This window comes from Patiria miniata, unplaced genomic scaffold, assembly GCF_015706575.1.
Source record: "Patiria miniata isolate m_02_andy unplaced genomic scaffold, ASM1570657v1 HiC_scaffold_3, whole genome shotgun sequence".
NCBI lineage: Eukaryota > Metazoa > Echinodermata > Asteroidea > Valvatida > Asterinidae > Patiria > Patiria miniata.
Window position 1 is genome coordinate 10,719,214 of NW_024037069.1, and position 26,234 is coordinate 10,745,447.

General features: G+C 43.1%; 4 protein-coding genes across 4 annotated transcripts in view; 2 read left to right on the plus strand and 2 right to left on the minus strand.

Annotated features, from left to right (window-relative positions):
• Nucleotides 1-10,378: 10,378 nt before the first annotated feature.
• On the minus strand, nucleotides 10,379-11,620 carry LOC119736456 (alpha-2Da adrenergic receptor-like). Its single transcript, XM_038210474.1, has one exon. The coding sequence runs from the start codon at nucleotides 11,618-11,620 to the stop codon at nucleotides 10,379-10,381; it is 1,242 nt and encodes a 413-aa protein (XP_038066402.1).
• Nucleotides 11,621-15,300: 3,680 nt separating this feature from the next.
• LOC119736457 (beta-1,3-galactosyl-O-glycosyl-glycoprotein beta-1,6-N-acetylglucosaminyltransferase-like) lies at nucleotides 15,301-17,044 on the plus strand. Its single transcript, XM_038210475.1, has one exon. It carries the CDS (start codon nucleotides 15,301-15,303, stop codon nucleotides 16,732-16,734), a length of 1,434 nt encoding a protein of 477 aa, XP_038066403.1. The 3' UTR covers nucleotides 16,735-17,044.
• Nucleotides 17,045-18,873: 1,829 nt separating this feature from the next.
• Nucleotides 18,874-26,234, plus strand: part of LOC119737489 (F-box DNA helicase 1-like) — a 40,716-nt gene continuing 33,355 nt past the window's right edge. Inside the window, exon 1 of the mRNA XM_038211887.1 lies at nucleotides 18,874-19,011. The gene's annotated coding sequence lies outside the window, so the exon portion shown is untranslated. The remainder of the gene's footprint in view (nucleotides 19,012-26,234) is intronic.
• LOC119736458 lies at nucleotides 20,339-25,975 on the minus strand. Its single transcript, XM_038210476.1, has one exon. It carries the CDS (start codon nucleotides 25,973-25,975, stop codon nucleotides 20,339-20,341), a length of 5,637 nt encoding a protein of 1,878 aa, XP_038066404.1.

A 26,234-nucleotide genomic window follows, 5' to 3' on the forward strand; every position in this document is an offset into this window, starting at 1 on the left:
TACGCCGATTAACCCGCCTGCAATGCCACCCAGATGTGTGTACTTCAGTCTTGGCTCAAGCTGTAACATCTTTCATGTCAGATATAATCTACCAATAGGAGATGATATACCAGTAATTAGCTCCTTGAACTAAGAATACATGTATATATTCATCTGCAAATCAGTTTCTCACGAAGCAAACACAAAACAACCCATGTCATTTTTCTCTAATGCATTTTCCTCTGCATGCACTTTTTTCCTTGTTAGAAATTTGAGTGATAAAACAATGCCACAAATTTCCCGAAAAAGAAATGAAAAGTAAAATTCTCAAACTGCACTTGGGTGTACCTGTAATAATTTCATGAACAAAGACCGCGATTAATATTAATTTAATATGTACAGTTCATTACTTGCCCACTCCCAAATTTAATTAGATCACGATTCATTACAAGCGAACTCAAAGACAGTAAGTCCCACCCAAATATGACTCACTGACGCAAAATTGTTTAATGAGCCCGTAGCTGACATCTCCTTTTGGTCAAATATTTGAAGCACGGAAATAAAGGATAGGCCAGATGAACAATGTATGTACAAATACAACCAGCCGGCCTATCATTTAGTTTTTGGCATACATGATACTGTGACACTATCTGCAGCCTCAGAAGGAAAAATATACAAATATATTATGCTTCAAGTGGTGTGCCAGCATAAAAACATCAAACAGCATTTGAAGACTTGTTTTCAGTGTCCACAAGGCCATTTGTGAACAAAGGCACTGGTGACGAAAACAAATTCAAAGACTTGATTTACAACCACAACTATGCATGAGTCATACTTGATACCAGCTGTGTGGGCACGGACAATTATTAGATATATACAGTTAGTTTTTTACATCTTTTTCCAACTCTAAGCATGGGAATGACATATTATTTACACAAAGATTACAAGCATTGGTAAATCACCTGGACGTTTGGAGTATCAGAAAGTAAACAGATCAATAAAAAAAAAAAAAGTGCTGTAATACTTATTTAACCATCCAACTAGATCAATGCCGTACTGTAAAACATGAAAAATAAAATTGAATTGGAAATTGTCTGAAGACATTATACCACATCCATGGAGGTTTTTTTTTTTATTCCTCCATGCTGCAACATATTTGGACACATCTTACGTGATCTCAAAATAACTTGTGCCAATGAATTCTTCATGGCCTCATTGTCTTTCCAAATTTCCTTTACCGCAAATCATCATCAGACACCATCAACCTTTAACTGAAGGAGAAGAGGCATAATATTTGTCCATCAGATATTACAACTCAGTGGTGAAAACCACTATTGTACCTCAGGGGACTGTGGGGACTGTGGGGGGGATTTAAGCTGCTCTATACAAATTTTTTTAACATCATTTTATACTTCATGGAATTCTTCCCTAGCAATGTTTGAAGCATACATGGAAAATGCTGTCATCATGCCTAAAAAATATAACCTACAAGTAGAGCATGTATGTACACAAACTAATGATTCATGTTCACAAGGGCGTAAACCATCCATTAGAACGATTAAACATTCAGAGTCACACAGCACTGTGACCAGTTATTTTAACCACGGACCATTTCTGTGTTTTAACTAGGGGAGTAGGCCTACATATTACCAATAAGTGGCACCGACTGTGGCTATGAATCATTACAAGAAATTCTTAGCTGCCTGGATTTTTTTCTTTTTCCAGGTTTTTAGCCTTTCATGACGCTGGTACTGCATCATTCGCACCAAAAAAACCACGATAGTCTGAAAGGCACCACAATAATGAAGAAAAACCCACAAATTTCTCAGCCTGGTCTCAATTTCATGGTGCTCCCTTTATAGAGCCTTACTGTTCACAATTTTTGGATATTTCAAGTACATGTACATGTAGTTATCACAAGTATAGAGCATGCAATCTTCAGATGACAAATTTGCTTGAAATACTCCTGCAAGAATATGCGCAAGTTTTCGTTGTAATACATGTACGCATGAGGAAAGCACAGTATTTCAATACTGTATAATTGGCATAACATTTATGCTTACCTAAAACTAGAAGCACCATGAAATTGGTCCAAGATATCTGAGACGAGCATAAATTATTATTAGGCCAAGTAAAAAATAATAAATCAGTTTCTCGTTCCTGCCCGCTTCCTTTTACCTCGACCGCCTCCTTTTCTTTGATTTCAAATCATACACTTGCTTTATCTTTTGTATTTTTATGTGTTTCCAGTTAAGTTGAAGATTGTATGCAAGTTCAAAATGTGGTAGAAAGTATCAGCAAAAGAATTAAGAAAAGTAAGAATCTATCTTGGACAATCCGCCCATCTTGAACAAATGGGGGGGGGGGGGGGGGCGTCCCCTCCCTTTTTTAAAATGCCTGAACGAGAAACTCTTTATTTTGTTTTACTTTGCCTCAAACATAGCTTGGAGTGTCCTGGGTATTTCTCAAGTCTTCATCATCATAGCTGTGCTTGCCAGAATAGTCCTGCTCATCATAACCATAAGGGTCAGAAGGATGGTCATCGTAACTTGGTCTGCGGTCATCATAAGGCTCACGGTCATCATAAGGTGCCGAGTGGTGTTCATTGCTGGAGGAATGGCCATCCGGAATACGCTCGTCGTAGTTTGGATAGTAATCCGGGTTCTCCGCTGGTGGCATGTCGTATTCTTCCTGACCGTCGGGATGCCCGTAGCTTTCGTATCGATCACCGTATTGATCACTGTATTGATCATCAGGCCGATCATCATATCGGTCGTTGTATCCAGCATCTGGACGGTCGTCGTACCCATCAACAGGCCGATCATCGTAACGATCATAAGGTTGATCTTCGTGACGATCAACAGGTTGATCGTCATACTGATCATCGTAGCGATCATTGTACTGATCGTTGTATTGATCATATGAATCAGTCCTTTCTTTATCCAACTGGCCATTGACGCTGCGATCATATGCTTCGTTGTCGTAGTCATAGTCGTCGTTGCTGCCATGATCTCCCAACTTTGTGCTCATGTAGGGATGGTCATTCGGTTGTTGACCCTCATACATTGTGTATCCTCCATCATCATACCGAGGCTCACGAGAACCAGAATCGCTGAAATTCCGGTCGTCGTGGTGTCTGTAGGCGTAGTCTCTGTCATCAACTGGGTCATAGCTTGGATTGCGATGCTGGTCCTCATCTTGCATATGCATGTATGGGCTGGAGCGGTCTTGAAATGGCATCTTCATTCCTTTGATGGTGGGGTAGTCATTGTTGGCGCTACGCTCATACTGCACCTTATCAGTTGGGGGCATTGTCTCTCTCCACCACTTTCGTGGGTCGACGCCATCTGGGTCATCCCCACCACGCTTTTCTCTGGGGATTACGTCAGGATCATTCATCATCTTCTCATCAGGGTAGTCCTTCCCTTCACTGTACTGGTCAATTTTGTGATTGGGCACCTTGTTGGGCATGGCTTGGAACTTGCCGGCATTGTTCATTGGGATGTGCGAGTTAGCTCCGGCTTGTTTTTTCTTTGCTGCCCACTTGGGTGGATGACGCATGCAGTACCACGTGATGAGGGCACCGACAAGAACAAGGACAAGCAGTCCACCGAACAGCCCTGCAACGAGTGCCGCTGTGGGAAATGGTACAGCGGTTGTCGATGGAGGTTCCTGTGTGGTGACCTGAGTCTGAGGTAAAGTGGGTTCAGGCAATCCCGAAATGAGCAGCATCTTTGTTGCCATCGCGGAGATCCCATCCTGATCAGTAACTCTGCAGTCAAAGCTCTTGCCATGGTCACCAATTTCAACGTAGGTAATTGTCAACTCTGATCTTTTATCACCGACAGATTCTTCGGTTCGGCCTTCATCAAAGTCACTAGGCAATATCCATTGGATTGCCTCCGAGGAAAAGGAAGAAGTAATACTGCTGACCGTACACGTGAAAACTGCTTGCTCATTAACCACTACTGGTTCCGATAACCCTATGGTAACATTCGGTATGGAAACCACATTTAAAGCTGCTAGGCTGCAATCGTCGGATATGTCCGGATCAGGGGGGAGGCCGTCGTAAGATAGCTGACAGGCATAAACATCACCATCATCTTCATTCTGCGCTGTCAGGACGATTTTTGCTTGACTGGTCGTACTTCCGTGACTGATGTTGGCACTGACACTCTGACCATTTCTCGTCCATGCTAGGACAACCGCTGGCACTGCTGACCCTGACGAACAGGTAAGTGTCACAGTTTCATCGAGGTTCACTTGTGTGTTGCCCGAGTCCGATTGTATGGAACACTGTGCAGTTGAGGGATCGGGTCGGTACGCAACAGCCAAAGTGGCGACATCGGACTCCACGATAATATTACTGGAGTTACATCTTGAATCAGATGTTCTACCACAAATGATACATTTGTACTTCCCAGCTTGATTTTTTGCGAGGTTTCTCACATAAAGTTTGTATTCTCTTGGATCACCTGGAGCCACAGAGAAAAAATAGTCTTCGGGAGTTAATCCCAATCCAGTTAGGACATCATCTCTTCGATTAGCATCATCACTGATAATGATGTCGTCCTTGACAAATGCCAAGACACGAGTGGTTTGGTCGAACCCCTGAACTGCACAAGTAATTGGAGGGTTAGTTGCCACTGCCCCCAAGCTGATAAGTATATCGCTTGGATTTGTCGTAAAGGTCTGACTTGCGACGGGAGCTCCACCAAAAATCGACATCAAAGCGAAGAGCAAGCAAAGCCAAGCCATGACGATTTCCGATACACGGTAGTATTTAGTAATCAGTTCAAACAGATCCTCGTGGAAGATGTCCTATTGTGGCTTCCGAAGGCTTGAAATGAAAGTTCGAATGTAGCACTCTTCAACGAGAAATCCTACCGTTGTACTATGCGTTAACTGATTGATGCATCAAGGCTCGCAGTAAACCATGGAGCAAGAACAGAAGAAGACCGAACAGAACTGGTCACCCGTCACCCACACCCAGTTTACAGCAGATTAGTTAATAGATTCGTTGAGACCTTTTCAATAACACCCACAACGAGAAACAGTTCAGTTTTGCTTCCTGATGAGAATCCTGGAGACAGCTACCACTTGGTTATGACTAATGAGTAATTACTGCGGCTTTTAAAGCGAAGAGGTTCATCCCAACATAGCTTTCACCTCACTCACTAACCACCGGAATGTCAGCGGGTTTTAAATTTACACGCACGATTATTTGCCGCATACCGTACACATTTCCTGACATCCGGGACCTCGCCGTAGTGACGCGTTGTTATCTTTATGCAAATCTGATGCTAACCACGGATACAGCTATTTTGATTGGCTGTTCTAATCGTCATTCGGCAAATCAGTCACTACGTCACAACGGTTCATCGGCTTCATTATGTTTCTAAGCCATATAAGGGCATAGTAAATATAGAAATATTTTATTTGGATGTGTGGTTTAATCGGCTATTATTTTCTGGAGACTTTCAAACTTCTTTTTTGGAACACCGAATGTCGGATGTTTCCTTGCTGTATGATGCTTTATGGTTTTTGGTATTATTTTGCTTTTGTTAAGTGCTAGTGGCTGGCAGATAGTATCGACAGAGGGCGCTATATATAAATCATGGGAGTACAAGTCTATTTAGCGTTAGAGAAACGTCTTTTTGGGGGGCATGGATAATGTGTTATCCACCAATATTAGCCCATTACAGTTCTAATCAGGCTCATATAATCATAACACCAACTCAGCTTAGTAAGGAGCTTACAGTTTGCAATTCTACCATTTCAGCAAAAGAATGAATTTCAATAAATCCATCTCTGCCCTCACATCTACCCTAGAAGGAGAGATAATACCATTACGATCGATAAAGTGTCTTGATCAATGACCAGTGGCGCAGCCAGGATTTTAGCGCGGGGGGGGGGGGGGGGGGGCTCACCTTTTTTTCAATTTTATTTTAGAAGTTTGATTTTTTTTCAAAAAAAATATTGGCACGGGTTGTTTTTTTTTGGGGGGGGGGGGGAGGGGACGGACTATTGTGACGCGCCGGACTATTGTGACGTGCCATTTATGTTGGTGGCGCCACTTACACCCCTATTATACTACTTGAAAATAGGCCATATTCATATCACCACGGTCAAATCGTGGCCAAAAAAAATAAAATTGACACCCTTTTTGGAGGGAGGGCTCATGCCACCGAGGCCCGGCCCCTTGGGTGCACCACTGTCAAGGACACACCCACGGCTTGAATTGAACCACATTCTGTCCACATGAGTTCTATACGGTACAAGATCACGAGCATAAGATACCATGTCGTTCCAAGATGTATTATAAAGATCGAGTGTTAATTAGTTACTTCGATGTAGACTAAATCATGTATTCGAGTCACCAAACATCGAGTCCGAGTCCGCAACAGAGTCCGAGTCCCGAGTCATGCAGTTGAGCAGGTCGAGTCCGAGTCACGAGTCACAAAGGTCGAGTCTGAGTCACGAGTCACATTTAATACTGGAAATAAATTTTGAGGCACTGCTAATAAAAACTCACAGGTAAATGTTACCATTTTGTTAACTTTTCTCTTATTTATTGCCTGGAAAAACATACATGTAACCATTTCCCAAATCAATATACCGGAAACAAGCCACTTGAAGCCAGACGGGCGCACACGCTGTGATGATGTACAGTGCCGTGCGTTTCCTCTACACCGCACTGACTATCGCTTACTCGACTCAGGAGAGGTTCGTCTACAAAATAATTATGATTGAAAAAAATACTGGTTTGTGGTAATTTTGGCCGAGTCCCGAGAACTCAGGGTCGAGTCTGACTCCGAATCAGGCGTCTGCCTCGAGCTCGATGTATGTCATTTTGTCAACAGAAAGTGCTGGGGACATGTGAAACTTATAATCTTAATTGATGAGACGTACAATGTAAAAAATAAAATCAAGCAAATAAAATGAGTCCATGGAGCACCAATGCAGTGGTGTAAATCCCCGTCAGCGAGTGGGATGCAGTACTAGGTGGGGGATGACCAAAAATCATAAAATGCCCGGCTGTGGAAACTGGAAATGAAAGCGGTGAGGGCTGGGGGGGGGGGGATTGGACGTACAAGGGGCACTGCCACTAACGAATAAAATGCTCAAAACATGTAAATGCGTGCAAATGCTGCGGTTATTTGTTAATATTTTTTATTTCCTAAAATTTGGAAGATGTTGGCCCAGAGGTCATCATTCACGAAATACACTGCATTGTCAGGTGAAATCGATTCGCTGAAATTCGAAATCGGAATAAAAAATAAAGCTACGTCGTTGTGGAACGAAATTTCAGTATATTTGCATGGAACTTGATTCAAAGAAAACAACAAAAGCAACAACATTAGAAAATATCAAACTAGCGTGAATTTCATTGGAAGATACAAGTACGTAAGTAGAATTTTAAAAATATCATACAAAAGTTGAGAAATTATCAAACATGAATTGAAATAACCGTTGAATCAGCGCCGCCATTTGAGTTTCTAACCGATGACGAATATTGTCTACTGGTGTAATATACCGAGCCTTCCAGAATACATAATTGAACATTTAATTCCCCGTATAATTTTGCATTGATTGTGTACATGTCATATAATGTAAATCTGACTCCACAATTCCTTTAGTTTTGTTCAAAACTAAATACTTAGCTGATGACATGTATGTTTGGCCTCCAGGTGGCGCTCTTTATGTCCGATTTTGCGTTGTTCAAGATCTGAGCGCAAGTTAACATTTGTGCGAGTACCGATTACAGTACACAGGATTTTAATTGTACCCACACATGGAATTTTTTTTTTTTTTAGGTTATGTGGTGTAATTGTCTTTATTGAATTTTAATCACATAGGCCCTATTTTTATATTTTTTTGGTGTAATATTTATACGTAATTTTTAACGTTTTTTTCATCAACTTGTTTAATGTAACAGGCCAATGGAATTTCCCGTCAGTGGTAAAAAGTCAAATTGAATTGAATAGAACTGAATTGGAGTTAAGCAAGAGTTATGAGCCAGAAAGCCCCACTACTAACATCACAATTATTTTGTTTGACAAAATTATCAAAATGTTAATTTTTTTATAAAAGTTTACATGTTGAGGAGATTGTCATTTAATTCCCAACTGAATTGAGTAGTCTGGCTCTTGTTTTGATTCACTGGTACTAAAGCAGGCACACAAGCAGGTACTACACTACACAATTATTCATATATGAAAATGCACGACTCCAAATGAGGGTATACATGGCATTGTTGATAAAATATGGGCCTTAAAAGTAAGAAACGTGTTGCATTTTTTTGATGGCTCAACATCCTTAAGTGTTTTAATACATGAATAAATGATTTTTACCTCTGTACAAAATTTGGAGCTTTCATGAAAAAGTACACAATTTCTCAGTAGCATTTCAACACAAAATGATCCGCAGGTGTATATTGTGCACTGTAAAAACGCTGGGCAGTAAAACGTTGGGTAAAGGTAACTTGTCCAGAAGCTGGTCATTTTTAGTAAAGATGTTGGTAATTTTTCATTATATTTACCCAACACCGGGTGCTCTAATTTGTTGAAAGACATCAGACAAAAATTGTAGAAAATTTGACCAGATCATCGTATCTTAACCCTAACTGATTTGGGTAGTTTTTGTCTAACATTGGGCATTAAAACGTTGGTTAAAGCTGAATTGTTCAGATCCTTTTTAGTGAAGATGTTGGTCCTTTTCCATAATATTTACCCAACTCCGGGTGCCCTCATTTGGTGAAAGGCAAAGACAACAATAATTGTTGTAGAACATTTGATCGTCCTTTGCCCAAGCTCAGGTATTAATTATTGTTGTCCTCTAAATCGGGTAACATTGGGAATTGAAACGTTAGGTAAAGCTTAATTGTCTAGAATTTGGTAATCATAGTACTTACAGTAGAAGTTGATCAGTTTCCATAATATTTACCCAACACCTAATTTGGTGAAAGGCATTAGACACAAATTGTAGAAAATTTGACCAGATCATCGCAACGTGGGCATTGAAATGTTTGGTAAAGCTAATAATGTCCACAAGTTGGTCATTCAGTTTTAGTGTAAGTCGGTTGTTATTTCCTAAACTACTGGTGCTCAATTACTTGGTGAAAGACACCAGACAACCCAATCCCCATTTTGATTTTCGGAGGCCAAGTGTCCGGAGAAAAAAACAACCCTGTCTACATTTCAGAATTATTTGCTTATGAAATCCACACTGCGAAAATTCGTGGATCCTTCCCTTGTTGGGTATGTTGTCCTCTCCGTTGGACATGTCAAAGGCATATTATCGATGCAACAATATTAGTTGGCAACAACATGACCATCAATAAGTGCACATTTTGAAGCGGCCCAGTTTATATTTAACCGTATGACATAAAACATAAAATCTGAGACAACAAAGCTTATGTGTATAAAAACTCCATAGGGTTGCCTAGGGGGCGTGGCTGACTCGCAAACGGCAATAGGTCTATTATTAAAACGTTCATTCTTTAGTTGGTGTGCAGTTTAGATATAAAATGTGACATTTGGCTATAAGAGGTAATAAAGAAAGAAAGTATCATTATAATACACAGGGCAGTTATACGGCACCACCAAAAGCTTTGCGCCAATATTGAAACAAGACAGGATTCCTGAAGAAGGTGCAAGGTCGAGAATTTAGCTGTCTCTTAAACACAAAAAAGCCCATTGATGCAACACAAAATATTAAACTTTGCAATTAAAAAGTTGGTATGCCCGTGAATTCCCTTCTCCATCATCCGACGTTTGAAAAGTCGAACCACGACGTTTGAAAAGTCGAACCACGACGTTTGAAAAGTCGAACCACGACGTTTGAAAAGTCGAACCACGACGTTTGAAAAGTTGAACCACGACGTTTGAAAGTTGTCTGTACGTATCGTTTGAAAAGTTGAACCACGACATCAGTGAAAGTGGAACCACGACGTTTGAAAAGTTGAAGTACGACGTTTGAAAAGTTGAAGTACGACGTTTGAAAAGTTGAACCACGACGTTTGAAAGTTGACTATACGTATCGTTTGAAAAGGTTGAACCACGACGTCAGTGAAAGTTGAACCACGACGTTTGAAAAGAAAAGTTGAAATACGACGTTTGAAAAGGTTGAACCACGACGTTTGAAAGTTGAACCACGACGTTTGAAAGTTGAAACACGACGTTTGCCTGTCCGTTTCATAAATTATACGTATATGATACCACACACACGTATTGCGGTGTCCAGTGCCTTCCAATGACAACAAACAATTGTTACTCGTTTAAGGATATCCTTTTAAAATTCATTCGGATAAACTTTCAAAGTCCCATTATAAACGATAATACTTGACGCGATATGATTTTTCACACCATAAGCAGCTTTTGTGTAACGGCATCAATGTCTAGCAAAGCTTTGTTTTCTTGAACGCTTCTCTGCAGTCCCTCCTGAATCGCCTGTTAGCTGCTCCATACAGCAAAGGATTGATGGCGTGGTTCATCAACAGAACCATATGAAAGTCCAGCAGGAATTGCAGAGCGGTCTTGCTGACATTTCCACCGGCACAAGCGGCAATATGTAGGGTCACAAAGATCCAATATGGCAGCCACAACACCACGAAAACGTTACTTGTTACAAAGAGCATCCTGGTTGTCTTACGCTGCAGGACGGCAACACTGCGGGTTCGTCGAGGGCCTTCCCCGGGGTATCTTCCAATAACTGCGGCAGGCGGATCTTGCTTCGCAGATGAGAAACCATCGCACCTTGTTTGTTGTGTAGTGCGTATACGACTGTCACCGGGATCTCTGTCCAGTTTACCAGGGCCCCAGTGGTGTAACTTGATTGCTCGACCCGGAGAAGTCGCACTCGGGACATTGCGAGTGTTGCAGCTTGCACTTTCCCGATTTGCAATCATCGACGCAACGTTGTCGATAATGGCAACGCCGGGTGCAGTAGGTGAATGCCACGGCCTCAAACCGTCAAAGTCGTCCGCCGGAGTGGGTCCCGGCAAGGCAGCAACTCTAGACCGGACGTGCCTCCGGATTGTCGCGTAAACCTTCCCGTAACACACGACAATCGCGACAAGAACCACCATGAAAGAAAACATCTGCAGAGCATACGGCAGTACTCCCGCGGCGACTGACACAGGAGCACCGGGAAACGCGTTAATGAACTTCGGCACACTGATGACGACCGAATATAGCAAAGCGGTCACCGCACATGCCTTAGCCCGCCTCGGAGTGAAAAACCGCTTCTGCGACCGGCACACGCAGTCGTAGCGGTCAGCAGCAATAATACCAGTGGTGACCACTGAGGTTGCGATAACCGCATTCTGGAAAGCCAAAATGAAAAAGAAGGCAGGGTGAAGCTCCCGGCCAGTAAACTCCAAGGCATCCCTTGCGATGCTGTGGATTTCCAGCAGGCAGGCCGCCAGATCAGCCCAGGCTAAGGCCATGATGAAGACGTGGGTGCTGGTCTTGCGTGTCTTGGTCCAGTAGACACGGATGATGAGGCAGTTACCAGGCACCCCAAGGACGAGGACAGCAGCGCGGACCAGAAGCCTGTACACATATCTGCCCGTGCTGTAAGAACTCTCATCTAAACCTTCGAACGTGTCAGTGGAGTTTGAAAGTGAAATGTTCTCCATGGCATTGCTCGCGTTGTAACACAAAAAACCTCAAAGACCTCTATGAAATGCCTCTATAAGAAAAGATGCTTTCCAAAGACTTATGCGATGGCTACTGGATCTCGTACATCCTTTTCTTCTACCACACATCAAACGGATACAAAGATGTTTTCTGCGGCAGATAATTCTTAAAATCTTGAAAGTGCTCTATAACTCAAAATTGATGCAAATTGATGTGTGTGGTAGTACAGTCTCTAATTGCCCGTGCTATGATTACTCAGCAGTCTGAAAGCTTTTTCCTGACAAACAAGAAACCGCGGCAACCAATCCCGGAGCAGGCCGCAAACAGCGGCCCACGTTACTATGGTAACGGTTCCAGTTTTGTTCTAATTTCATGTCTGATGCGACATCACTCCCCGACCTATACACGCACAAAACAAAGTTAACGCTTACATTTTAATATTATACGTCGACCGCATGTTGGACACTGGCGTTTTGACTTGCTCGATCAATCATTATACTTCTTCATTAAGGGTAATTCGTCAGACTGTACTCTTAGTGGTACCCAAGAACAAGCATCGATCGCTCACATGGCACAGAGTGACCAATTCACTTTTTAAGAGGAATGTATTTTTAACCAGGAAAATCCTTTCAGTAACCATGGTAACTCAAAGCATTGACGTTGTGCAATAAAACGGGAATGTGTGGGACATGTTTAATTAGCGGCGTTGCTTGATATTGTCAAAAGGATATCACTCTGCGACAGACTTTAATTAGTTTTCTGCTCACTGGACACGTACGTCCAATGTAGGCAATTACATGTAGCTCCAAACTGCATCGGTTTAATATCGCAAGTGGTTATTAGGTATCACCAACCTATGGGCCTTATTCACGAGTCGGCCATATTGAATTGAAAGTTAGGTAAAATCTTATTTTTTTTTATAATTTGTATTTTTTTTTTAATTTGTAATGTTGAACATTCCCTAATGTTTAAAGCCAGATTAAAAAAAAATGACAGTAAAATAAGGCTGTATTGTGCCTGCATACATAGTCTGGCACCATCCCATTCAACAGTTATACATTAATGAAATACATTCAGGGAACTTGACAAAAATGGCCAACTTGTGAATAAGCATAGGCCAATATGCAACCTCGTCCCAGGGTGTCGAACAGTACGCAACCATCACTACCTGCTCTCCTTGCCCTGGTATTGGATCATTTGCATGTGCAACATTTTTGAACACGTATGCAAATGAGGAACAGTCTGGTGCCTGGCTATGCGTTACATTAGCGTTTGTTTTTGTATGCGGTGTCCGGGGTAAAAACAGAGTCGATTCGTCGCAGCGTGAGGGTTTTCTATCCAGGGCTTACTATTGGAAACGACGAGGTTAGAAATAAAGTGAGCACTGGGGACGAGGTTGGGCCCATATGCTCATTTAAGACGCTGCTAGCTGCGACATTCTGCGCTTTTGACAAGAGCACCAGGCTGTGCTCACAGCATTGGCATGAAAATTTTGCGCTCGCCGTGAAAAGCACAAAACTCTCGTTACGGGTTGTTTTACTTAAAGATATCACTCAGAGGTAAATAGCGCGCTTGGTGGTGGGTAGGAGCGAAGGCCCGGAGTCGTGAACCTCTGAAACACGTTGACAATTAAACAGTTACATATAAAATATGCGATGATAAGATATCATGTTTTATATTTACTGTATTTCTTAAACTGGTTGACCTTTAAGGAACAAGACCACTTTAGTGATAGTGAGGAATTTATCCACGCAGCCCTGGTGGGTTGACTCTGGGCTAGACCGGAAGGCCGCAATGCAGACCACGGACTTATAAGGCCTCAGACTCGTGCTTATGCCGTGTCGAATAGAAATCAACTTGAATTTTCTTATTCGACACGGCATAAGCACGACGTCTGAAACGGGCCTATAGACCGTTATCATGTTGCAGCCATTTGATTTTTTTTCATATTCAGACCTATGTCACCAAAGCGAGGCTGGAAGGAGAAATAGTCTGGTTCCTCTTTGCTCAAAAACATTATCATTCAGTACTGTTATTGGATACAGGGAACATGACTAAAATGGTGGAAGCATGATAAAGGTATATAGGAAACCAATTGTTGAGCTAATTTACCTAGCCCTACCCCACTCCCCAGACCCAAGAGGACCAAAAACATTCAATTCATCCTAATACTTTAATTTTCAGGAGAAATAACATTAAAACATGATTAAAATGATGGCACCCACGGAGTGTAAGATGAAATTAGGAATGTATTTTGCGATATGAAGGGAATATTAGATTTGTCAACATCTGGTTAGGTAAAACAAGTCCATTCATTAATTAACGTGCATTTCCCCACCTGCAGTTAATATTCAATATGTACATAACCACGAATGCGGTTTCATTTCTAGTAGGACTGTCGTTGCTGAGTTCCATCAAAAGGAAACATAATTATTTTGAAATCGTTTGTCCGACTTATAAATATCTGCAATAAATCAACACTGACTCATTCTTCTGGTTTCGTTTTCATAATATTCGGGTTAAAGGCACAAAACGTCCTGGTTACCTAAGTTCCTTATTGTCCAGTTTCGTACGTATCGATTATTTCTAATATCAGATATTTTTTGTCTTCTTATATATATACGTTTTGGTTTAAATTGTCACCGGTACCACAAACTACCAGCCTCTTAGATGCACAAGGTGTAAATTATCACAATACTGAGAGGGTATAGCTCGTGTCGTCTTTGAAGGCAACATTGTTTTCTCGTGGAGTACTGTGGTCTATTGGTTAGTGTGCGACTCGTGTGCCGGGGTACGTGAGTCGAACCCTGACGAGGAACACGGTGCTTGAGTTCTTGGGCAAGACACTTTACAACTGCCTCTCTCCACCAAGGAGTATAAATGGGTACCTGTGAAGGTAGAGACCAGCATGCGCTGATCTCGAGCTGCTGCAAAAACTGGTCTGATGGCCTGATGAACAGGGGTAATAATTGTGAAGCGCTTTGAGACCTTTGGTATAAAGCGCTATAATGACCATATTATTATGAGTCGACGTTTTGTATTATGAGTCGACGTTTTGCATAAACGTTCAATAACCGCTGGTATTTTTTTTTTTTTTTGCATTATACGTATTTTCATTTTCTAATGACTATGTTCGGAACTAGTTATCGAGTTTTTGAGTCTTTGATTTTTCTTCTTTGGCAAAGAGATTATTATTTTTGTCAGTGGGCAAAAGTTACTGGATTTGATGGGGCATGCTGACTATATTCACAGGCCCCTCGAACGCCACCGCTTCCATAGAAGATCGGTCATGAATTTTGATTTACCGAACATTATGCCATTGTAGGATTAAATTTAACAAATTACAGATAACATGAGATTTACTTACAAAGTTTTGCTCTGAAGGTTCTTTGTTTGTGGACTGCATATTCCAACTTTTGCCCATGCATATTATAATTAATGTGTAGCAGATTTGCTTAGAAAAATAATGTTGCTGGGGAGGTTTTGTTTAATTTCCACAATTATTAGGAATATCACAGCAGGTGTGAGCTGCTTTGATAGCGTGTTTACTCTTGCATTTCAAAAATCGCCTTGTGTATATCACAATGGATGGCATAATGTATGAGGCCAAATGTTGCTGCAGCCTTTTTTTTCACCAGACGACAAACTCCGACGCGGCGTGCGCATGCCATTACTAGTCATGGATTTACCGACACGCTTGATAGTCAAGGGCTCGCACTGGAGGTTTGTCTTCTATGGATTGTTGATCGCATTCGCCTACACAGTTGTGATGCTGCAGCTCATGCAGAAACAGATCCTAGGTGATGTATGGCAAATGATTATCAAGCACAGGGAGATTCCCGGGCCTCCGAAGACGGGGGGTGCTTCACCGACCGCGGAGATGATCCCCGGGTCTGCCCTGTTTCACCGGCAGTGGGACGTCAACTGCTCCGCTCTTTTTGCGGGCGACGACGCGGTGATTGAAGAGACAGCGATGTTCATCAGCAGGGAAAGGGAGCAACGTAACGGGTCACTCCCCGTTCCGATCGATGCCGAAGTCCGGAACTGGACCCGGGACTGCGAAGCATTCCGGAGGGAGAGGGGCTACCCGATGTACCCAATGTCCGAGGAAGAGACAAGCTTTCCACTGGCGTACACGATCATCACCCATATGACCGCAGCTCAAGTGGAGAGGCTCTTACGAGCCATATATCAGCCGCAGAACATCTACTGCTTTCATCCGGACGCGGGGTCGTCGGCCGAGTTTCACGGCGCGATCCGTGGTCTCGCCAACTGCTTCGATAACGTCTTCGTCGCGTCAAAGCTCGAGGACGTGCAGTACGCTGGGTTCACGCGCCTTCTCGCCGATATCAACTGCATGCGAGATTTGACGGGCCCGCCAGCCGGGGGACACCCTTGGAAGTATCTGATCAACTTGTGCGGCCAAGACTTCCCTCTCAAAACCAATCTGGAAATCGTGCGCCAAATGCGATTTTACAACGGCACGAATGATATCCATAGCTACCCTCAGTCAGCCTACAAACGACAGTGGACGTATTTCCACCACACCGTGAGGAACGGTTTCGTTGAGCGAACCCCAATTCCCAAACGGCCCCCTCCCCGCGGCATGAGACTGCACAACGGTAACGCTTACTTTGCGGCAACCAGGCAGTTCATCGACTTCGTCTTGACCGATCAGCGAGCCATACATCTGTTAGACTGGACACGGGACACATACAGCCCCGATGAAGTCTACTGGGCGACACTGCAGAGGCTCCCCGGCGCCCCCGGTGGGTTTCCAGACATCGCGGCTAACTCGGACTGCAAATTTCGGTTCGTTAAATGGGTCAGCGACCTGACCACTCCCGAGTGCCGCTTCGGGAAGACCGTCCGAGTCGTGTGTATTTTCGGCGTAGACTACCTCCAGCACCTCATCCGGGCTCCTAATCTCTTCGCCAACAAGTTCCACTATGATTTCGACCCCGTAACGATGCAGTGTCTTGAGGAGAGACTATACTTCAGGAGTACGCATCCTGAGGAGTCAGATCAATTAGATAATTTCCCTCTATCGAATTACATCAAGCAGGAAACGATCAATGATCTTCATACCCAACCCAGTTTGAGTGTTGCTTGACGTTCCATACTTCACCCGATCACTGGAAAAAAGAAGGATCATCTTCACCCGATCACTGGAAAAAAAGAAGAATGCATTCGAAACCCAACACACCGTCAGTGACGCCACGACGTATAACACTCGTGTACATACCATAAAAACTAGCAATCGGAGAAAATGGCATCTGAAATTGAATGCCTTCTATAACAACACTTTGCGTCAAAACTGCCGAGTATTTTCAGTTGGGTTTCTCGTTATGGACACTATGTATTGACTATTAAATTTGCTGTTTTTCACCCGTTTGTATATTAAATCAACAAGATATAAGAGAAAAAAGTGTATTACAACACTAGGTGGGTGTTACTTTGTGAAAACGGAGGCCAGCGCGCGCACAAACAAGGAGAGTGTTATTTCATGAAGGTTTTTGCTCGCATTAATTTTGAGCGAAGTGCGCGCCATGCGCGCTACTTCGTGAAAACAAAACTTGTCACTTTCGCGCAAAAGTTGCCATGGATAATTAGCGTCATTATTAAAGTAGAGCTCTTGAAGCTTTGAAAGTTCGTGCAATGGTAGGCCTTGCTGAATAGTGTTTAAAAATGTACAAAAACTGAAAACCGAAAAAAATGCTTTAAAATGACTTTGAAGTGCTACTTCGTGGTGTCGGTGACGACACAGTCAACTCTGCCAAACTTTGTACCAGTACCATGTTAATATTATTGCATATACTTCTGACAGCTAACTCATTTCTATGGGTGCAAAGTAAAATCCGTCCGTCTTATCTTACAATTGCACACTTTCAAAAAGTTTATATAGCAACTTTTGTTGGTATTAAAAGAAATCTCTGCTGAAGTATAATGAACAATAAAAGCAGCACAATGATTCAAAGAAATCTCTGAAGTATAATGAACCATGACGCCCATGGGCTGTTTTAAATCCTCGTACAAAAAGGCGCTCCTATCACAATATGTAATAGCTTTCCCTCCTCAGCCACTCTCCATAGCCACATCTCTTCTTTTTCATACAATTCATCGTCTCTTTTATTTAACTTATCCTCATAGCAACTATTCAATTCAGTTCTCTACAAGCTTCGGTTTATATGAACAGCCCATAGACATAAAGAATAATTATGTCTATGGAACAGCCCCATACTCTTCACCCTAATTTAATATATTTAGTCGTTGTACTACATTGTTGTATTATTATCTATTTAATCTATACAATTACCTTCTTTTTATTTGAAAACTTAGTTTGACTTATTTGTGGAAAGTATGGAAATAAATGTTTCCTTTGAATTGAATTGAACAGTAAACGCAGCAAAAGGACGGTCGTAGGATTGCAACGGAGTATGAAATAAAATTTCTCTGATATTTACAAAGTGCACGTATTGGCCGAAAATCAAGGTGATTCACTTGCTTCCCTATACGGCGCACGCCCATGACTGTGCAGAAAAAAATGCGTGTTTTTTAATTCTCCAAACAGAATTTAATTTTGATCTTTGAGTGATTATTTTTTGGAACGAAAAAATTAATGTCAAATAAACCACAAAGAGAAACTGACTAGATGCATATAGGTGGGAGGGCTGACGTCATCAGATCAGATGAAAAAAAAATGATCGTTCTATTCATATTTGCACACCAGCTTTCATCGGTTGCTATGAGTCCAGACTCGAGAACCATTGAGTTTCAAGAACATACGTCTGGGAGCTAGATAAGCCAACGTAAAAAAAACGTCCCGGTTGTCCACGACCGCATAACATGTTGAACAAAGAAATTGAATTGGGCGGGGTTTGAACCTGTGACCTCAGGAAAATAATGTTTTTGTCCATTTTCGGCGTGTGCAAACCTCGAAAACTGAAATTTGCACCGTAGTCCCGAATTATTATTCCATATTAAACGTCGGCAGATTTTTTTTTCAGTCTATGTCTTATTCAAAATAGAATAAGTTTCTCATTGCTAGAAAACTGGCAATTTCACAACTTAACGAACAACTATTTTTCTTGGGGGGGGGGGTGGAGTGAAACTCAAAAAATAGCATGTGTGTCTATGGAGTGTACATCTTTTGAAAAGCGTTTTGCGCCCTCTGTCGAGGACACGTGTAAAAATGCTTAGTCTCAAATACGTGCGCTCGCGAACGTCTGGCAATTACGTCTTGAACCAAGACTAACATTTTGCTCAGTGTTGGGATTCCCCGCGGATCGATCGACTGCAGGCAGTTGTTGTCCGCGAACGTTGTTGTCCACCGAATTACGATCAAAACGATGCTGTCGAGTTTAATGCAGATGACACAGATTCGGAGAAGGTATGTACCTTAATCATTAAATGGCACCTTAGTGCAGTGACTGACATTGACGTTCGATTTATCCTTCCTTGACCTTCATGATTGTTATTGTAGGGTTCAAATTCTATTTCCCCACATTTTGCCACAGGCCGCCGATTTCCTATAACGCGATCTCAATCGGACCTATAGTTTCTAGAATTATCGATGCTAGAAACCTGTCTATATGATTAACAGTTGGTTTATTGTTCATACTGCAGGTGTCATTACATACCTCAGAACAGGCATCACAGATGTACATGTAGATTCAACTTAGAAAATGAACAACTCCATGAAAATGAGAGAGAACAATAGAGAACGGTAAAAGAAAATTGTTGTCTAGCTGGCCGTGGCGAACGAACTGAAAACAAGTAGTTGCCACGCGTAACATTTGAAACTGATTAAGAACGCGTAAGTGCGCGCAGTACGCAAACCAGAAGCGCGCAGAAGACTGGCCTCAACATTCCAGCCCCTTAATTGTTATGTAACGAACATACAATTACCTCAAATCATGAAAACTATAAAAGACTCGGGCACTAATTTAAACGCACTTTAAAAATAGAACTAGTTGCAGCAATCGTTTCTGCTTTAAAGAGAAACCTGTAGAATACTAGATGCTAATCAACCGAAGCACTGAATACAGAGTGCACACAGGTGTAACTCCAGCAAATGGTGTCTATTCATGCATCCCTGTAGCAATAAGAATAAAGACTCATCAAACAAGTTTATAAGTTATCATAACAACAGTCTTTGCATGCTTCACAAAAAAAAAGCTTTAAGAAAGTGAGATTTCATAAAAACAAAAAGGACACATCTAACAACTTGGAAAAAGGCAAACACTTGTACTAAGTAGAACAATGTCTTTTCAACAAGTAGAGTATAACTGTACAGCGTATGCTGAACATTCTTAAAATTACTTTAAAAGACATAACATTCACGGAGACTTCCATTAGGATGAGTACAATTCGTCGAATGTCCGGAATCGTGCGATGATTTCAAGTAGAATTTGGCTTCAGAACCTGCAGCTCCATCCGCGATGACTAAATCACACTGCATCGAACTGACAGGTGTTCCAGGTGAAATGGTGGCTGTAGAACATTGAAGGTCTCCCTTGTGAAGATCCACTGTCTGGTTGGTATCCTTAAGCAACAGCTTGAAAGGACCCTTAAAGTCAGTCTTGCTTTTAATCTGACTTGGGTTCCCAGCAACCCATCCCAACTCTAGGGTAAACCCTGCAGTTAGGTGTCCCAGTTTAGACGCCGGGGACTCGTCTCTTCAAAGTGTCTATAACTGTTGTGCATTACACAATGGCTCAAGTTTCTTGCTCAAGGAGAAGGCAAAGCTTCGTGACCGGTCTCACCAGAAGAGCCGTTCTTGTTTTTACCTCAGCACTCCTGATCAATCCATTCTTGTCAGGATAGGTTTTTTCCACTATTCCAAGGGGCCACGAACTGCGCGGTGCTTGATTGTCGGCAACTAACACCACATCACCAGGGTGTAGGTTCCTCTGAGGGTACAACCATTTTTGGCGCCGTTGAAGATCCATCAGGTATTCTCTAGACCATCGCTTCCAGAACAGATCTGCCAAATACTGCATTTGGCGCCATCGCCTCTTCGCATACTGATCTTTCTCTGAGAAAACACCAGGTGGTGCGACATATAGACTGCTCGGTCTCAGCAAGAGCAAATCATTGGGAGTGATGGCGTTCAAATCCTTAGGATCATCAGACGCATGGGTTAACGGTCTACTGTTAATTGTGTACTCAACTTCACACATCAAGGTCCTGAGCTGTTCCTCATCTCTACACACTCTCATATGCTGCTCATTCAACATGGCTTGTAGTATCTTCCGAATGGTACGGATTTGGCGTTCCCAGATGCCGCCAAAGTGTGAAGCTGCTGGCGGGTTGAACTTCCAGGTGATACCACGATCAGTTGTGAATTTCTCGAGAGTTTCATGATTCCACTCGCTCATCGCCTTTTTCAACTCTGCATGAGCACCCACGAGGTTGGTACCATTGTCGGAAATCAACTCTTTTATATTTCCTCTTCTGGCAATGAAGCGTCTCACTGCATTTATGCACGAGCTTGTGTCTAGGCTCTCTGCAATCTCAATGTGAACTGCTCGGCTGGTCGAGCAGGTAAATACAACTCCATACCACTTCTTTATGTTGCGGCCCTGCTTGATATTGAAGGGGCCAAAGTAATCTATTCCGGTGCTAGTGAAGGCTGGCTTCTCAGATAGCAGCCTGTTAGCGGGTAAGTTTGCCATCTTCTGCTGACCCAATTTAGCTTGGACTTTCTTGCAAATCACGCACCTCTTCAACACACTCTTCAAAACCACTCCTGCCTTCAAAATCCAATATCTCCGGCGCAGCTCTGCAAGTACATGATTTCTGCCTTGGTGGTGAATCTTTTGGTGTGTATGTTGCATAATCAGGTCTGTCACGTGGCACCTTTGTGGCAGGATTATCTGATGCTTGGCTTCCTCTGGGAGTTGAGCGGCTTGTAACCTACCGCCGACCCTCATCAAGCTCTTGTGCATCACTGGGTCTAACTGGTCTAACAGCTTATCCACTTTCTGCTGTTTTGGAGATTCCCTTGTGAGATCTTGAGGGCCATCATTCATTTTTTGAAGCCTCTTTATCTGGTGAGGAAATGCCTCATGTTGAACCCATCTCAAGATACTCACTTCAGCTTCTTCTATTTCTTCCACTGTGAGGTTGTTCACAGCGTCATGTTTGAATTCTTCTTTGCTTCTCTTTCTCAGGATTCTCTTTAACCGTAGCCACCATGCTGCGGCTCTCCTCAGACGATTCCAATCTGAGTAGTATTCTATCAGCTTCTTAACTGCATTTGACCGACTCAGCAGATTTTCAATCGGAACTGCCGCCATGACACGCTTTACTTCTGGGTCCCGATCTACTTCTGGCTCCTCGGTCACGCAAGTTGAAGGCCAATCTGCTTCTGCATGCCAGAGAAACTCTGGTCCTCGGAACCATCTCCTATTGGCAATGAACTTGTCGATGGGAAGTCCCCTTGAACAGTCGTCTGCTGGATTCTGTTCTGATCTCACATACTTCCACTGACATGGATGAGAACTGTCCCTTATCACTGTAAGTCGATTAGCCACGAAAGACTTGAACCTTGTCGTCTCATTGCAGATATACTTGATGACGGTCATACTGTCTGTCCAGAAGAAAGTCTGGTCAACAGGGATCTCCAGCTCTCTAACTATCGAGTTGTGTACTCTCACTGCTACAGTGGCTGCTGTAAGTTCAAGTCTGGGTATGGATTGCTGCTTCAACGGGGTCACTCTTGATTTGGATGTAACAAAGGAGCAATGAACATCTCCATATCTGTTCTGTAGTCTCAGGTAGCTGACGACGCCATACCCTTTCTCACTGGCATCGGCAAAGTGATGGATCTGCACACTAACAGGATCCTGAAAGCCTTCAGGCTTGAAGCATCTATCTACTGAGATGCATTCTAGTTTGGGTAGGTCCATCAGCCAAAGGTTCCATTTGTGCAGGTGTTCTTGAGGAATCTTCTCATCCCAGTTCAACTTCAATCTGCATAGATCCTGAAGCAGCAACTTGGCAGGCATAATGGCAGCACTGACCATTCCCAACGGATCATAAACTGAACTCACAATGGATAGTATACCACGACGTGTGGGTTCACGATCTTTCACGTTGATCTCGAAGCCGAAGGTGTCGCTCTCCATACACCACAAGACTCCACGAGTTTTCTCTGGTGGAAGAACATCTTGATCAATCTGCAGGCCTTTTACCTCCTTAGACCATTCTTCCCTAGGAATCGACCGTAAGACTTCTCGCTGATTGCTGACCCACTTGGTGAGTCTGAATCCACCCTCAGCTAACAGGTCTGTCACTTCCCTCGAGATGACTTTGGCCTCTTCTTTATCTGGTACTGACTTGCAAAAGTCATCGACGTAGAAATTCTTCCTGACAGCATTCGTAACTTCCGAGCGATAGCGCTGTTCGTTGTCTGTAGCTGTCCTACGTAGTGCATAATTGGCACAGCTAGGAGACGATGCTGCACCAAAGACGTGCACTGTCATTCTATACTCTTCTAATTCACGACTCAGATCTCCACCTGGCCACCATAGGAATCTTAGGAGATCTCTATCTTCCGATCTCACCCTCACTTGGTAGAACATTGCCTCTATGTCAGCTTTGACGGCAACTGGTTCTTGTCTGAATCTCATCAGCACACCTGTGAGACCATTGGTCATGTCTGGCCCTTGTAACAGCTGTCGGTTCAGGGAAACACCACCATACTCTGCGGCGCAGTCGTACATCACTCTCATCTTCTGCTTCTGAACTTGGTAAACACCGTGATGTGGGATGAACCAGACTTTACCATCACTTCTGAACTTCTGGCTGTCGGGAACCTTTTCAACATAACCCTTGCCTATGGTATCTTCCATAGCTTGCACATATTTCTCTTTGAACTCTTGGTTCTTATCGAACTTCCGCTTCAGTTGAACAGCTCTCTTTTCTGCCAGCGAGCGGTTGTCAGGCATTCTTACTGTGGGTCGCTGTAGTGGTAGTGCCATCTGATAGTGACCGCCTTGAAACTCTGTAGTTTCTTTGACAATGTCTAAGAAGCGCATGTCTTCCCTTGACAGTGCACTTTCATCTTGGCTTTCGCCCAACCTTTCATTGAAGTCTAAGTTCATGTAGTGCTTGTATTGATCTTCCAGGTTGGTCAAGCCATCTAGTACGTTGATGTAGTTCGCATCAAGTTGGGATTTGGGTCTGCCGGGCACTCCATAGATGACCCATCCCACAGGGGTCTTAACACCATAAGGATCTCCCGAGTTGCCTCTGATGACCTCAATTGGTGTTGTAGCAGCTGGTACGTTCATACCTATGATTAGGGTTACCCTTGGAATCGCTGGGCTGCACAGTTGTGGTAGTTGTATGTGTGACAGGTGGGTCCATTCCTGCAGATCATCTTTCGTTACCATGTCTTCTGGCGACACAGGAATGTCATTCTTGACATACACATCAGGTAGGTCGATGAAGCTGTTCTCCTCTATCATCCCTCCCAACTGGAGTCTATCTATCACGATAGCAGAGTCGACAACTTCTTCTGAATTCAAGGTTTTCAGTATTATACTTCTCTTCCTTGTTCTCACCTTCAGTGCTCTGCAAATCTCGCTGTCTGCGAAAACTGCTCCACATCCGTTGTCTAGAAATGCGTACGTGGCAATGCATTCATGACTTGAAGATGCCTTTACTAAGACGGGTACGATAGCCATTCGAGGACTGCCAGATGCGTGCAAATTCGCCCCAGCCCCTAGTACACCTGCGCACCCCATTGTGACTTGGGTCTGAGAGTTCTGCGCTGGGTGGGACGTCTTAGTGATTTTCTCATCATTATGCAGAACTGTTGGATGGTTGCCTGGACATTTGCTGCATTTACTTAACTCTCTCTGTTTACAGCTTGATTTCGTATGACCGACCCCCAGGCAGCCAAAACACAATCCGTGTTTGAAACAGAATGACGACTTGTCCTTCCAACTCAGCTGCGCGAATTTCATGCATTCTAATGTAGCGTGATGGGAGTTACCGCCACAGAATTGACAAGACTTCTTCTGCCTTGCTTTCTCTGCATGGCTATTCACAGCGGTGCCAAATGCCTCTTTCTTGACTTGAACTCTTTTGTTCTTCTCTCCAATATTATTCTTGCCTAGGTGGGGAGTCTCACGTAGCCTTCCAAACGTTGGGTTGGAGAGTATCTGAGAGTGTCGATCTACGAAACTCACCAGATCGTCAAGGACAATGCATCTCTTTTTCTCTTCTTCCACTTCATACACTTTGTTTCTCCACATGCTGCGCAGTCTGTACGGAAGTTTCTCGACCAACATCTGGATGCTCTGGGTGTGGTTTAATTCACTGAGAGCGCTGACAGAACTTGTCATGTTCTTGCACTCCGATAAGAATATCGAAAACTTATTCAGGCCGGTAGCATCTTCTGCTCTGATGTCAGGCCAATTATTGGCTTTGTTTAAAACCGCCTGAGCAATCTTGTGACTGTTGCCGTATCTTTTGGCTAGCAACTCTTTAGCCTTGCTGTAGCCCTCTTCAGCATCATGGTAATGTAAACAACTGCTTACCAGAGTGTTGGGCTCTCCGGAGGTATATTGGCAAAGATAATTCAGTCTATCTCTACCGTCTGTGGTCTTGTCTTCGACACCGAACTCAAAGGACTTGACGAATCTTGTGTACTTCAGTGTTTCGCCATTGAAGGTTTCTATCTGTTGTGCTGGTAACGCAGCTCTAACTTGTTGCTTGATCAAAAGTTGCGTCAGCTCACCGATATCGGAAATGGGCTGCAGATGTGGTTGATACCGTTGTGCTGTAGTTGGCTCAGGCACATGGTGATCCAGCTGAGCACAATCTTTGTGTAGCTGGCCTATATTCACCTGCGGAGTCAATTCTGGCATCCGGTTTTCGACTTCATCTACTTTAACTTGAAAGTCTTGCGGTATCGACCAAGGATTTTCAATCTTGTTGGGCTCTTCATTTGAAGAGACCTTTTCAGATGCTCCAGCTTCAATTCTATCACCCAACACAGAACTTGCACATGCCGCCGGATGAGGAATTTCGTCGGGCAACTTGAATCTGATTTTCTGATCAAACTCATCTTCATATTGCTCTATAGCACTAATGCTGGCTTCAGAAACTTCTATTTCTACCTGCAGGTCGAAGTTTTCCCTTTCTCTCTGCAGTCTAAATTCTTCCTGTTGCCTAGCTTGTTGCACAGCAAGATGTCTAGATTCTAATTCTTGTTTCTTTGTCAGTAGACGTTGCCTACATAACAGTTCAGCTCGTTTTGCGGCTGCTTTCACATGAACTGAGCTTGATGTTCGGTTACTCATGGGTGAAATTTGAGAAACACTATCTTTGGCATCCATCATTCTTTGATGTTCTCCGACGTGAAATATAACAGAAATGATTTTACGGCATCATAAAACCGGTAGGTAAATATATAGCGCCCTCTATGGCGACATCATCAAGGCAAGACGATTTATCGATGCCCGAAATTGTCCGGTACGGGTGAAGAAATACAGGGAACCCGCAGTAATTCTACTTCAAAGTTCTATAGCTACACTCTACAAATGTTCACGAAGAAACTGGGTAGCACATTCAGTAGATCTACAGTTCATAATCAAT

Coding starts and splice junctions, on each gene's coding strand:
- LOC119736456 (XM_038210474.1), bottom strand. CDS start 11,620: ATGGAGAACATTTCACTTTCAAACTCCACTGACACGTTCGAAGGTTTA.
- LOC119736457 (XM_038210475.1), top strand. CDS start 15,301: ATGGATTTACCGACACGCTTGATAGTCAAGGGCTCGCACTGGAGGTTT.
- LOC119736458 (XM_038210476.1), bottom strand. CDS start 25,975: ATGGATGCCAAAGATAGTGTTTCTCAAATTTCACCCATGAGTAACCGA.